The 12,282-nt window shown below is 56.9% G+C and overlaps 1 protein-coding gene across 17 annotated transcripts in view; it reads right to left on the reverse strand.

The window, feature by feature from the left end:
* LOC129488759 (protein strawberry notch homolog 2-like) overlaps positions 1-12,282 on the reverse strand; it is a 96,683-nt gene that overhangs the window by 56,047 nt on the left and 28,354 nt on the right. For 12 of the 17 annotated variants that reach the window (XM_063644640.1, XM_063644639.1, XM_063644624.1 and 9 more), the window contains exons 3-4: positions 9,086-9,159; positions 7,578-7,689 (exon numbers count right to left, since the gene is read on the reverse strand). In XM_063644640.1, coding sequence (XP_063500710.1) covers positions 7,578-7,689; positions 9,086-9,159 — 186 coding nt within the window. Of the gene's footprint in view, positions 1-3,758; positions 3,820-7,577; positions 7,690-9,085; positions 9,160-12,282 lie in introns of all 17 variants that reach the window. The other 5 variants (XM_063644632.1, XM_063644638.1, XM_063644633.1 and 2 more) reach the window with 1 other exon arrangement.

The raw sequence follows: 12,282 nt of genomic DNA on the forward strand, positions 1-12,282 counted from the left end.
TATTCTTGCTGCATATTGCTAACATTTTGTCTTATCTCCCATTTAAGGAGCATTTTTAGATTTTGGGACCTTCTGCTTCAACATGTGTGATCAGATGATACGTGCTGCTTGTGTAGACTTTTCCTCCTCAACTGTCCAGTTATTTGGCCATGGGCTCATTTTCCCTTGGGAAAATATTTGGTCATACGTACCGGGAGGGGCCAAGGCCAGCCTCATCTGTATTGGTCCCGGCGATGTGAGGACTGAGAATCCAGGGATCACAGACCCTTTAGTGAATCCCTGTCTGAGGCCAATCCACTAGCCCCTCCTTTGGCTGGAGTTTTCACTTTTAAACCCTTAGGAGGAAATAAGATAATCTACAGTCCTGGCGATTTGGTTGGAAGCATGGTGAAGGAACTCCCTGAGGGCTGTCTGTGTCTGTTTTTGTGAATTCTCTCCCATGCCCCCGAAGAGTTTGTGTTGCTGATATGGGTGGACACTGCTCCGGGCACTGTTAACTGTCATGCTGGAGGAGTCAGGGCTGATGATTGTCTCTCTCAAGGCAACTTGAGGGAACAAGAGCAGAATGTAAAGGCTGCCCAACCAGTTCTTCATGATGCCCAGGCTACACCCCCACACTAATTTCAGTAGTCTTCAGGAGGGGGCAGTGAGAAATTCCCTAATTTCCCTGCTTAGTGTTAGGAATCCATGTGTCTCTCTCTTGTCCTTCCACTATTTGCTTAGGGTTGATTTTGAAGATCTTGGCAGGGATTCTCTGCCATGTAGTATCTTATTTATGTATTTATATAGAATGAATGAATGAATGAGGTGGTGTGTTATTGTCCTTTTCTTTTCCTTTTTTTTGAGATAGGATGGTACTCTGTGGCCCATGCTAGAGAACAGTAGCATGATCACGGCTCACTGCAGCCTGGACATCTCTGCGCTCAGGGGATCCACTTCAGCCTCCCCAGTAGCGGGGATCACAGGCATGTGCCACCACGCCTGGCTAATTTTTTGTAGAGACTGGGTCTGGCCATGTTGCCCCAGGCTGTTCTTGAACTCCTGGGCTCAAGCCATCCTCCAGCCTCAGCTTCCTGAAGTGCTGGGATTACAGGTGTGAGCCACCGTGCCCAGCCAGTATCTTCATCTTTATAATATTTTACAGTATCTTCAACTATAAATGGGGATAATGGTCACCTCAAAGAGCAGTTGTGGATTTTGGATATTTTATATCAGTTTCCAGAACAAAATAAATATTTGAAAAGTATTGAGTTCTTTTTACTTCCAAAAGACCTAATGCCTAATTTTTCTTCTCCAGGAGGGAGGAGTATGTGGATAGGTCAGTTGGCTAATTCCATCAGCATTTTCAGCCCTGGAACAATGCTCTTTGCCAGATTGTGTTATGACTCCAAATACTATTTACGTTAACTACTAACCTCCCAGGAACAGTGCCTAGCAGTTTTTCTTATTGACGGTGTTGGTACATATAGAAACCAACCCTAAGCCTCAGAAATCAAGGCTGAACCATGTGATTTCTAGTTCTAAATTTTCTCTATTTTGCTACTCAAAGTGGTCTATCCATCCGTGTGGTCAAGTTTGAGGAGCACAGGCTGCAATGTGGGCAATCACAAACCTTCCAGGAAAACTGTACTTGTGCTTTACGTGTTATAGTTTACAAAGTTTCTTTCTTTCTTTGCTTTATTTTCCCTCCCTCCCTTCCTTCCTTCTTTCCTTCCTTCTTCCTTCCTTTCTCTCTGTCTCTTTCTCTTTCTTTCCTTTCTTTCTTTTTTTCTTTCTCCTTCTTTCCTTCCCTCCTTCCACCCTCCCTCCTTCCCTCCTCTCTTCTTTTCTCTTCTCTTCTCTTCTTTTTCTTTTCTTTCTCTCCCTCCACCTCCAGGGTTCAAGCGATTCTCCTGCCTCAGCCTCCCAAGGAGCTGGGATTACAAGCAGGCACCACCATGCCTGGCTAACTTTTGTATTTTTAGTAGAGACAGAGTTTCACCATGTTGGCTAGGTTGGTCTCAAACTCCTGACCTCAAGTGATCCGCCTGCCCCGGCCCCTCAAAGTGCCGTACAAATTTTAGGACCTTTTTTTAATTTCTAAGAAAAAATATCATTGGAATTATTATTATTATTTTGAGATAGAGTTTCACTCTTGTTGCCCAGGCTGGAGTGCAATGGTGCCATCTTGGCTCACCGCAACCTCTGCCTCCTGGGTTCAAGCGATTCTCCTGCCTCAGCCTCCTGAGTAGCTGGGATTACAGGCGTGGGCCACCACGCTTGGCTAATTTTGTATTTTTAGTAGAGATGGGGTTTCTCCATGTCGGTCAGGCTGGTCCCGAACTCCCGACCTCGGGTGATCCACCCGCCTTGGCCTCCAAAAATGCTGGGATAACAGGCGTGAGCCACCGCGTCCTGCCCTATCAGTGGAATTATGATGGGGATGGCGTTGAATCTGTAGATTGCTTTGGGTAGTATGGATATTTAAACAATGTTAAATCTTTCAATACACGAACATGGTATGACTTTCCATTTATTTGTATCTTCAGTTCCTTTCATCAATGTTTTAGAATTTTCAGTGTAGAGATCTTTCACTTCCTTGGTTAAATGTACTCCTAGGTATTTAACTTCTTTTTAACTACTATAAATGGGATTGCTTGCCTGCTTTTTTTTTGTTTGTTTGATAGCTTGTTGTTAGTGTATGAAAATGCTACTGATTTTTGCATTTTGACTTTGCATCTTGCAACTTTACTGAATTTGTCTATTAGTTCTAACAGGTTTGGGGTGGTATTTCAATTCTTTTAATGATGAAACCAAGGTCCAGAAAGGTGACAAACTTGTCTAAAATCCTGTGGCTAGAGCCAGGTTAAATCCCATCTTCAATCTCAACTAGTAGGGTAATACTTTCTGATTTTTAAGTGTGTCAAATGTATCACCAGTATGCATGGTGATTTTAGGTAATAATTATCCTTTCTTTTCATATGTGTTAGAAAAAATCTAATGAACTAACCAAGTCTGGAATTTCATAGTTATTCTTTTTTTTTTTTTTTTTTTTTTTGAGACAGAGTCTCGCTCTGTCGCCCGGGCTGGAGTGCAGTGGCGCAATCTCGGCTCACTGCAAGCTCCGCCTCCCGGGTTCATGCCATTCTCCTGCCTCAGCCTCCGAGTAGCTGGGACTACAGGCGCCCGCCACCGCGCCCGGCTAATTTTTTGTATTTTTTAGTAGAGACGGGGTTTCACCGTGGTCTCGATCTCCTGACCTCGTGATCCGCCCGCCTCGGCCTCCCAAAGTGCTGGGATTACAAGCGTGAGCCACCGCGCCCGGCCTTCATAGTTATTCTTATTTAGGAAAATTTTTTTTTAAAGTGAATTTCTCACCAGGTGCAGTGGCTCATGCCTGTAATCCCAGCACTTTGGGAGGCTGAGGCCGGCAGATCATTTGAGGTCAGGAGTTTGAGACCAGCTTAGCCAACATGGTGAAAACCCGTCTCTACTAAAAATACAAAAATTATCCAGGCATGGTGGTGGGTGCCTGTAATCCCAGCTACTTGGGAGGCTGAGGCAGGAGAATCGCTTGGACCTGGGAGGTGGAGATTGCAGTGAGCCAAGATCACACCACTGCACTCTAGCCTGGGAAATAGAGTAAGACTTAGTCTTGAAAAAAAAAAAAAAAGTGAATTGCTTGAAATCATAAATAATAAATTCAGATGTATTGTAGACATGATTAAAGTTGTGGAGGTGGCCCCTATGTGCTTGAGATTTAGGTAACTCTTTCCTACCTTATATTATAGATGCCATTCCTCTCATTTATAAGAATGTTAAGATTTCTTCAGTTTCATCCTGTGCAATGTATTAATACAAGGAAAAAGTAAGTAACATCAAGGGTGGGCAGGGCAGGTCCCTCCCGGGGGCTCCAGGGGAAAACCCAGTTCCTGCCTTTCCAAGTGTCCAGAGGCACTCGCATCCCTTGGCTTGGGGCCCCTTCCTCCCCCTTCATGGCCACAGCACAGGCTCTTCCTGTCTCTCTCTGGCTCTCACCCTCCCGCCTCCTCTCGTGAGGGCCCTGTGAGGACACTGGGTCTCCAGGTCACCCAGGACGCTCTCCCGTCTCGGGTCTGTCACTCAGTCCCATCTGCAGGTCCCGTCTGCCATGAGAGGCGACATGGCGACAGGTCCTGGGGATCAGGACGGGGACGTCTTGGGGGCTGTAACTGCGTGGCCAGCACATTTCCTTAGGTCTGAGTCGGGAGCAGAGGCTTCCGTGGCAGGCTGGACTGCGCTGGGGGGCACGGCGCAAAGGGCCTCGAACGCCAGGCTCAGGTCTGGACTCCTTCCTGGCACCGCGGGACCACGCGGCCCGGCCCACAGGCCTGGGCTGACTCCACCCGTGCCGGCCGACACTCGGCACCGCGGGACCACGCGTCCCCACCCACAGGCCTGGGCTGACCCACACCCGTCCCGTCCCACACTCGGCACCGGGGTCAGACTTCCTGCAATGAAGTTCTGCCGCTTTAACAGGGAGATCTGGGTCCAAGCTGCCCCACACACGGACGCTGGAGCGCGAGGCGGCTGTAGGCAGGGTGGGCAGGGAGCAGGGCGGGCGGTGCTCACAGAACCAACACTCGCTGGATGGATGTGGTGTGCTCTGAAGAGGGGTCATGAGCAGCCACAGTGACCAGCAGCAGTTAGATGCAGAGCAGACGAAGGGAGCACAGTGGCCCTGAGGGCTCCGGGCTGAACAGACGCAGCAGCAATTGTTCAGGAGGGGAGGAGTGGGAGAATTCATGAAGACAGAGACAGAGACGGAGACAGAGACATGGAGACAGAGACAGGAAGACAGAGACGAAGAGACAGAGAGACACATAGAGACAGAGGCAGAGAGGGAAACAGAGACAGAGAGGGCAACAGAAAGGGAAACAGAGACAGAGGCAGAGAGGGAGACAGAGAGACAGAGGCGGAGACAGAGAGACAGAGACAGAGAGGGAGACAGAGAGACGGGGCAGACGGGGAGACAGAGAGACAGAGGCAAAGACAAGCAGAGAGGGAGACAGAGACAGAGAGAGAGACAGAGAGACAGGCGGAGACGGAGATAGAGGCAGAGACTGAGAGAGAGACAGAGACAAAGAGGGAGACAGAGAGACAGACTGAGAGGGAGACAGACGGAGCGGAGAGGGAGACAGAGGCAGAGAGGGAGACAGGCAGAGAGAGACTGAGAGGGAGGGAGACAGAGAGAAAGACTAGGAGCAGAGGGAAGAGGGAGAGAGAAAGAGAGAGAAAAGAAAGAGACAGGCCGGGCGCGGTGGTTCACGCCTGTAATCTCAGCACTTTGGGAGGCCAAGGCGGGCGGATCACGAGGTCAGAAGATCGAGACCACAGTGAAACCCCGTCTCTACTAAAAATACAAAAAATTAGCCGGGCGTGGTGGTGGGCGCCTGTAGTCCCAGCTACTCGGAGAGGCTGAGGCAGGAGAATGGCGTGAACCTGGGAGGCGGAGCTTGCAGTGAGCCGAGACCGCGCCACTGCACTCCAGCCTGGGCGACAGAGCGAGACTCCGTCTCAAAAAGAAAAAAAAAAGAGACCAGCCTGACCAACATGGAGAAACCTTGTCGCTACTTAAAAAAAAAAAAAAAAAAAAAAAAGCAAAATTAGCCGGGCGTGGTGGTGCATGCCTGCGGTCTCAGCTGCTCGGGAAGCTGAGGCAGGAGAATTGCTTGAACCTGGGAGGTGGAGGTTGCGGTGAGCCAAGATCGTGCCATTGCACTCCAGCCTGGGCAACAAGAGCAAAACTCTCTCTCAAAAAAAAAAAAAAAAAGACAAGAAAGAGAGAAGACAACATAGAAAGAGGCAGAGAAGGGGTGAAAGAGAAGAAGGGGGAGGGGCAAGGACAGGCTGAGCCAGGGCTGGGGCTGGTAGGAAGGCAGTGGTGGTGAGGAAGGAGCCACCGCCATCAGACACACCCCGGGCTCCTCCCGTGTGTCCCCTGAAGAGTGTGGCACGGACGCCAGCCCTGGACAGGCGCCTCCCCTGCCTCAGTTTCCTCCTGTGTCTGGCTGGCATGGCGCAGCGGCTCACCACACCTTGGCCAAGACCAGATCACACGGGATCCAGGGCTACTGCGGGTGAGGACAGAGACCCTGTGTGCACCCCGCTGACCAGCCCCAAGATGAGCAGGGGCGCCCCCTCCCCTGAACACAGCTGGTAGGCCAATTTCCAGGCCACACACTGGGGGCTACAGGATAGGAATCCACCCTCTTCCCGTCCCAGAGGTCAAGGTGTCTCAGGGCTGCGCTCCCTCCCACGGCTCTGACCAGCCTCCAGCCCTGGGGCTCCAGACGAACCTGACCTGTGGCCACACGCCCCAGCCCCGCCTCCGGAGTCGCACCAGCTCCCTGTCTTTCCTGTCTCTTCTAAGGACCCTTGTGCTGGATTTCAGAGCTACCTCATCTCATCTTGATCCTTACCCAATGACATCCAAAAAGACCCTACTTTCCAGGAAGGTCCCCTCGCAGACTCTGGGGAGGCGTACTTGACAGACCCAGTCACCCCAGCACAGACACAGGGTCCAGCTGGCTTTGCCCCGCTCTGCTACGGCCCTGAGTGGGGAAAACTGGGCCCGGGGTCCACCCGGCAAGTGTTTGCAGGGCCTGGGTCTGGGTGAGCCCTGGGACCTGAATTGGCTCCATTCTGCTGCAGCCACACCTGACCGCTTCTCTCTGGATCTGGCCGGCTTGTGCCCATCGCCCCACCAGCTCTGAGGCCCAGGCAGATCTCACATGCCCATTACAGAGGGGGAGCGGAGGCTTGGGGGAGCTGAGCACCAGGTGACCCTCGCTCCCTGGCAGGCCTTGGGCGTGGTCTGGCCCAGCAGCAGCCCCTGGCCCCAGGTCCCACACGAGAGGCTGTGGTATCTGAACCGTCCCAGGGAAGCCAATCTCTGTGGCACTGGGTGCTCCAGAGCTGCCGAGAGGAAGCTGGGGCACTGGGAACCCCTTGGGGAAGGCTGTGAGGGTGGGGGTGGGGTCTGCCTGATGCCAAAGGGGGAGGCTGTGAGGGTGGGGGTGGTGTCCACCTGATGCTGCAGTGGGAGGCTGTGAGGGTGGAGGCGGGGTCCGCCTGATGCCGCAGTGGGAGGCTGGGAGCCTCCCACGACCCTGGGGAGAAGGAGGTCAAAGGTTCTCTTCCTTTGGTGTGTGAGTTGTTTTCAGGTGGCTGTTAAGGGATTGGGACTCCAGTGTGCAGGGTGTCTGGACCTGCCTAGAGGGAGGGCCGTGGGGGCGGGGCGACGGCTGCCAAGGGCATCTCTCCCAGCACCGCCCTCCCCAAAACTCCCTCTGTGACATTGCCCAGATGCTCGCAGGGACCCCAAGGGCAGGGCGGGGCTCACTGCTGACACGAAGGGCCAGTCACTAGCTCTTCCCCAAAACCAAGCCACATCTCCGGGCTCCTACCACCCCACCATAAACCCTGTGGCCGGGGGGGCCAAGCCGAGGTCACTGAGTCCCAGGCAGGCTTGAGCGAGAGAGGTAGCAGGGCAGCTGGAGGGGTGGCCCAGATTCCACCATGCCCCCCACGGCGCGCTGAGCTCCTGGGGCTCCTACCTGAGCAAAGTCGCAGGTCTTTGGTGGCAAGCTGGAGGCGGTGGCCACGGGGGCATAGCTGGTGTCTGGGCAGGGCTGGCTCCCGAGGAAGGAAGCAGAGCTCATGAACGGGCTGGAGGGAGACGGGGGGAAGGTGAGAGTGGGCATGGGGGTGCTCAACTCCCTCAGTAACACAACTGCACCCCCATGGCCACAGCCAGGGGCCCCTCGAGGCCCCACTGGAGCGTGACCAGGCCCAGCAGGACCCATGGCCCCGCTGCACACACGGAGGGGCCTCCAGGGGTCTGGTGGTCAAGCCTGGGGCTGCCCTCCCACCCCCACTGGGCACAGCCCGGCCTAGCTCCTACGGAACAGCTGCCTGGTGGGCGGGGGGCAGGGGGGTGTCCAGGGCCACCATCCCGCCCTCCCCGCTCCATCAGCAGGACTTGGCTAAGGGTTCATTCTGGCGATTCAGAACCCCAGCCTGGCCGTCCCTCCCCTACACACAGGCCCCTTGACCCACACCTCACTCCCGCCTCGAAGAAGGAGAGCGCTATGGGCAGAAACCCAGGATCACCGTCCTCCAGGGAGGGCTCAGGTCGGGATCCCCCGCCCTCTGTCACCCTGAGGATGGCAGAGGACACAGCGAGGAGAAGGTCCTGGGGGCCCCCCGCCCAAGGGCGCCTCTCTCCAGACCCCGGGAGTAACATGCGGCTGACTGGGAGTGCCGGGCAGTGCTGCAGGGAGACTTCTCTGCCCTTTTCCACTCCAGCCCCTTGGCTAGCTCCTGCGCTCGGGAGAGGGGTGGCCGCTGTCCCCAGGGCCTCCTTCCCTCCCGCCAGGCTCCCCAGGCTCTCCCTCCACTGGCAGCAGGCCCAGGTTTCTGCCCAGTGGGAGCCAGAGGCCTTGGGTTGGAGGCGGCCCTGGGCAGACCTGCTCCCGGGGCAGGGACTGCCTGGGGGCCACTCTCCTCCTGCACAGAAAGGTTTGCAAACACCAACAGGAAAGAAGCATCCACTCCACTCCCGGGCCACAGACAGCTGCTCCACAATCTCCTGGAGTCTCCCAAGACTCTGGCTACACCTGCTCCCAAGCCCTTTGCACAGCCTGCTCGCCTGCTTGCCTGGCCAACTCCTACCCCCCTTGCAAAACCCAGCCCAGCTGTTGCCTTCTGTGGGAAAAGTGCCCTTCTGGCTCCCTTCACCCCAGAAAACCTCTCACCCCCTCCCACCCTGGTGTCACCTCCACAGGAGGCCCCCCCGGCCCCTAGCCCACACCTCCCTACCCTCTACCAAGCTGGGCTCTCGAGGAGACGGAAGCCACGGATCACAAAACAGCGTTCAACAAACAGGGGTCTCAGCCTGGACCTGGCCCGTGGAGTGAAGCCTTCCAGGACCACGTGCACACCACCCTCCAAACCCCTCAACAGGACTTTGAGCCCTCGCGCCCTGCACCCAGAACTCCGTTTGTAACTGTGACTTCGGAATGAGCAAGCCTGGGGTCCGGGCGGGGAGGGTCCCAGTACTCACCGGCTGTCGCTGGAGAAGGCAGGGTACGGCGGCAGCGAGAAGGTGTTCCAGTAGGGGCAGTGCAGCATGGCGCTCTAGAAGAGACGGCGGGCATCAGTGAGCGGGAAGCAGAGGGACCTGCGGTGCATCCCGGCTGAGCCCTCTGGGCAGGGTGACAGGCCAAGAGGCTGGGAGGTCCTGCAGTCAGGGTCCCGTCCCACCTCTGCTGGTATCTCCTGGGGAGTCATTTAACCGCCCCATGCCTCAGTTTCCCCACCTGCACAAGACCCCACCCAAGGCTTGTGGTGTGGTCTGAAGGCACTGAACCACCTGCGTGAAGGGCTCAGCACAGGCCTTGCTCTACCAGCAGCCCCATGTGCAGGCCCGTGGCCCGGGAGTCTGCATCTCACACAAGACCTGGGGGTGCTGCTGGCCCCAGGACCCTGCTTGGAGGCCCCATTCTAGGAGGTGGAGGATCGGCCTGTTCGCATGAGGGAGACGCGCACCTGCCGCCTGCGGTGGAGGGTGGGTGTGGGGGGCTCCTCAGGCAGGGCCTGGGGCAGGCAAGGACCTCACACCACCTCCAGGCCCCTCCGACGAGCTGATGTGCCCGGGAAGCTCAGGCTGCTGCTGCAGGACGGGGCTCTGACTTCTCAGAACCTGCATGGGGCTGGGGTGCAGGGAGCCTGCTTTGGGAAATGGTGACCAGTGGCCTAGAGGCACAGCCCGAGATCAGTGGAGGCGCGAGTGGCTCCAGGTTGGCCGCATCTCTGGTGGGTCTGACTCCAGGCCAGGCTTACCCAACACCCTCGCCAGGAGCCGATGTCCCCACCCCATGGTTCTCTGGGAAAAGCTCACTGTGCCTGCCCTTGGGAATGAGAGCGGCGTGGGGCACACGGCAGGCCCCAAAACCTGAGGATGGGGAGCACACGGGGCGGCAGCGGGCCCGGGGTCAGCACCTGCGGCTTCGGGGGCAGGGCTGTGGACACCTCGTGCCCTGCAGAATGGGCACCCCTCAGCAGGGCCCCCACCTGCACAGGGCCAACCCCACCTGCAGCAGAGAGACCCTGCCATCACGGACGCCCCCACGGTCACGGGGGAGACCCTGCCGTCACGGACGCCCCTGCCGTCACGGGGGAGACCCTGCCGTCACAGACACCCCGCGGTCATGGGGCAGACACCACCGGCCGGGGGCACCATCCTGCTTATCCCAGCAGGACTGGGGGCCACGCTGGCTTCCAGAACAGGGCGGGGGGTTCGCCTGCTTCCCCGAGTCCTCCAGTGACCTTTCCCAGGCCCACACGAGCCCTGCTTCTCTGTGAGGCCCTGATGCAATTCCCTGGGGCTTGGCCACACCTGCCCCTCATTCACCTCACACTGGCCGGGAACCAGCCCAGATGGCCGGGGGCCGCTTTCTGTACCCGCAGGTGCTGGGTGGGGGATTCCAGGACCCCCGACAGCCTCGAGATAGGCAAAGCCCTCAGGGTGACCACTGCCCCGCTCCTCCAGCTTTTGCATAAAATAAGTTTATCAGCAAAAGTCCACAGCTCCTCCCCTGCACAGAGGCCGGCAGCCTGGGCGTCGTGAGCTCCTGCACCCGTGAGAAGACCCCGTGCAGGTGGCTTGCAGGAAGCAGGGCCACGAGCCACGGGGGCTCCAGAGCCCGGGTCTCCCGAGCCCGGGTCTCCCGATCCTTCCCCTCCTCCTGCCCTTTTGGGGAGAGAGAAAGCCAGCCCTGGAGAGAAACAGGAACTTCCCAAGGCCACGTGGCACATCCGGAACATTCTGGAACAGAACTCTGACTCCAGACCAACCCAGCCTCCTCAGATGAGCTGGAGTCCCTGTCTCAGGCACACACGGTGCCTTGGGCCAGGCTGGGCATGGCCACAGCCAGGGAACTGCAGCTGCAGGAAGGGGGCGGGTGGCTTGGGGTCCCAGGGTGGGAGGACCTGGGGTTCCCTGGCTCACCCAACATGCTCCACCTGTGTCCAGGCCAGGCTAGGGGCTGGGACAGGGGGAAAGTCATGACTGCCTCTATCCCAACCTCCTCCCTCCCACAGCCCATGGCTCCTCTGAGACCTGCCATCCACAGACACCCTAGTCCCGCGCCACAGGGGTGCCATGGGCATGGCAGGCCAATCAGAGTCTTCCCTGGGACCTTCTCTGGCAGCCAGAGGGTACGGCTTCACCTTTAGAGGGCAGGCCCTCGCACATAATTGGTCCAGAGATGGGCACCTGACCCTGCCCAACCAATCAGGGCCCGCCTGGGGGATTTTCTTTCCCTTCCTTATTTTGAGACAGAGTCTCACTCTGTCACCCAGGCTGGAGTGCAGTGGCACGATCGTGGCTCACTGCAACTTACACCTCCCGAGTTCAAGCGATTCTCCTGTCTCAGCCTCCCGGGTAGCTGGGATTAAAGGTGCCAGCCACCACACCCAGCTAATTTTTGTATTTTTAGTAGAGATGGGATTTCACCATGTTGGCCAGGCCGGTCTCGAACTTCTGACCCCAAGCAATCTGCCCACCTTGGCCTCCCAGAGTGCTGGGACTTCAGGCGTGAACCATGGTGCTGGCCAGTGTATTTTTATTTCTAACTGAATACTCTGGGCACTGGAAGAGGCTGGGCCGTGTGTGTGTGAACTCAGTCAACCCTGCCCAGAGGTGTCCATGATGTACCCGAATGTGACGGAGCCCAGAACAGGGAGGGTGGGACGAGCCTCACACACGGGTTGGGGAGCAAAGCCGGTCACGCGCATAGGTGCGCCCCGGCCTGAGCCCTGTGGCTGGTGTCCAGTGCCCCCGCCGGGTTCCAGCCCTGTCGCGTCCCCCGACTGTCACTACTAACACCTTCCTGCTCCCCCTCGGATCCTTGAAGATGGCTCCTCTGTCTCCACATCCCATAATTCGCTTAATTGTTTCCCCACTGTGGAGCCTCTGGGGAGATTCCAGTTTCCTGCTGCTATAAATAGTGCCGTTCTGTCCTCCCCTCCCTCCTGGATTAGTCCCCAGGGTGTGTTTCTGAGATAGAATTATTGGGTCGGAACAAGCGCCTGGCGGGTTTCAGGGAATGGAGCTGTTCCGGCGGGGATGTGGCTTGGCCAGTCCCCTTTATGGTGGCCCAGGAGGCTGACCGACGGCCGGTACTCGAGCTCCACCGGGGCAGCTGTGAGGATCCAGCCTCAACCCCCAGGGACTCAGGATTAGGGAGGGGGACAGGA

Source organism: Symphalangus syndactylus, chromosome 8 (assembly GCF_028878055.3).
Source record: "Symphalangus syndactylus isolate Jambi chromosome 8, NHGRI_mSymSyn1-v2.1_pri, whole genome shotgun sequence".
NCBI lineage: Eukaryota > Metazoa > Chordata > Mammalia > Primates > Hylobatidae > Symphalangus > Symphalangus syndactylus.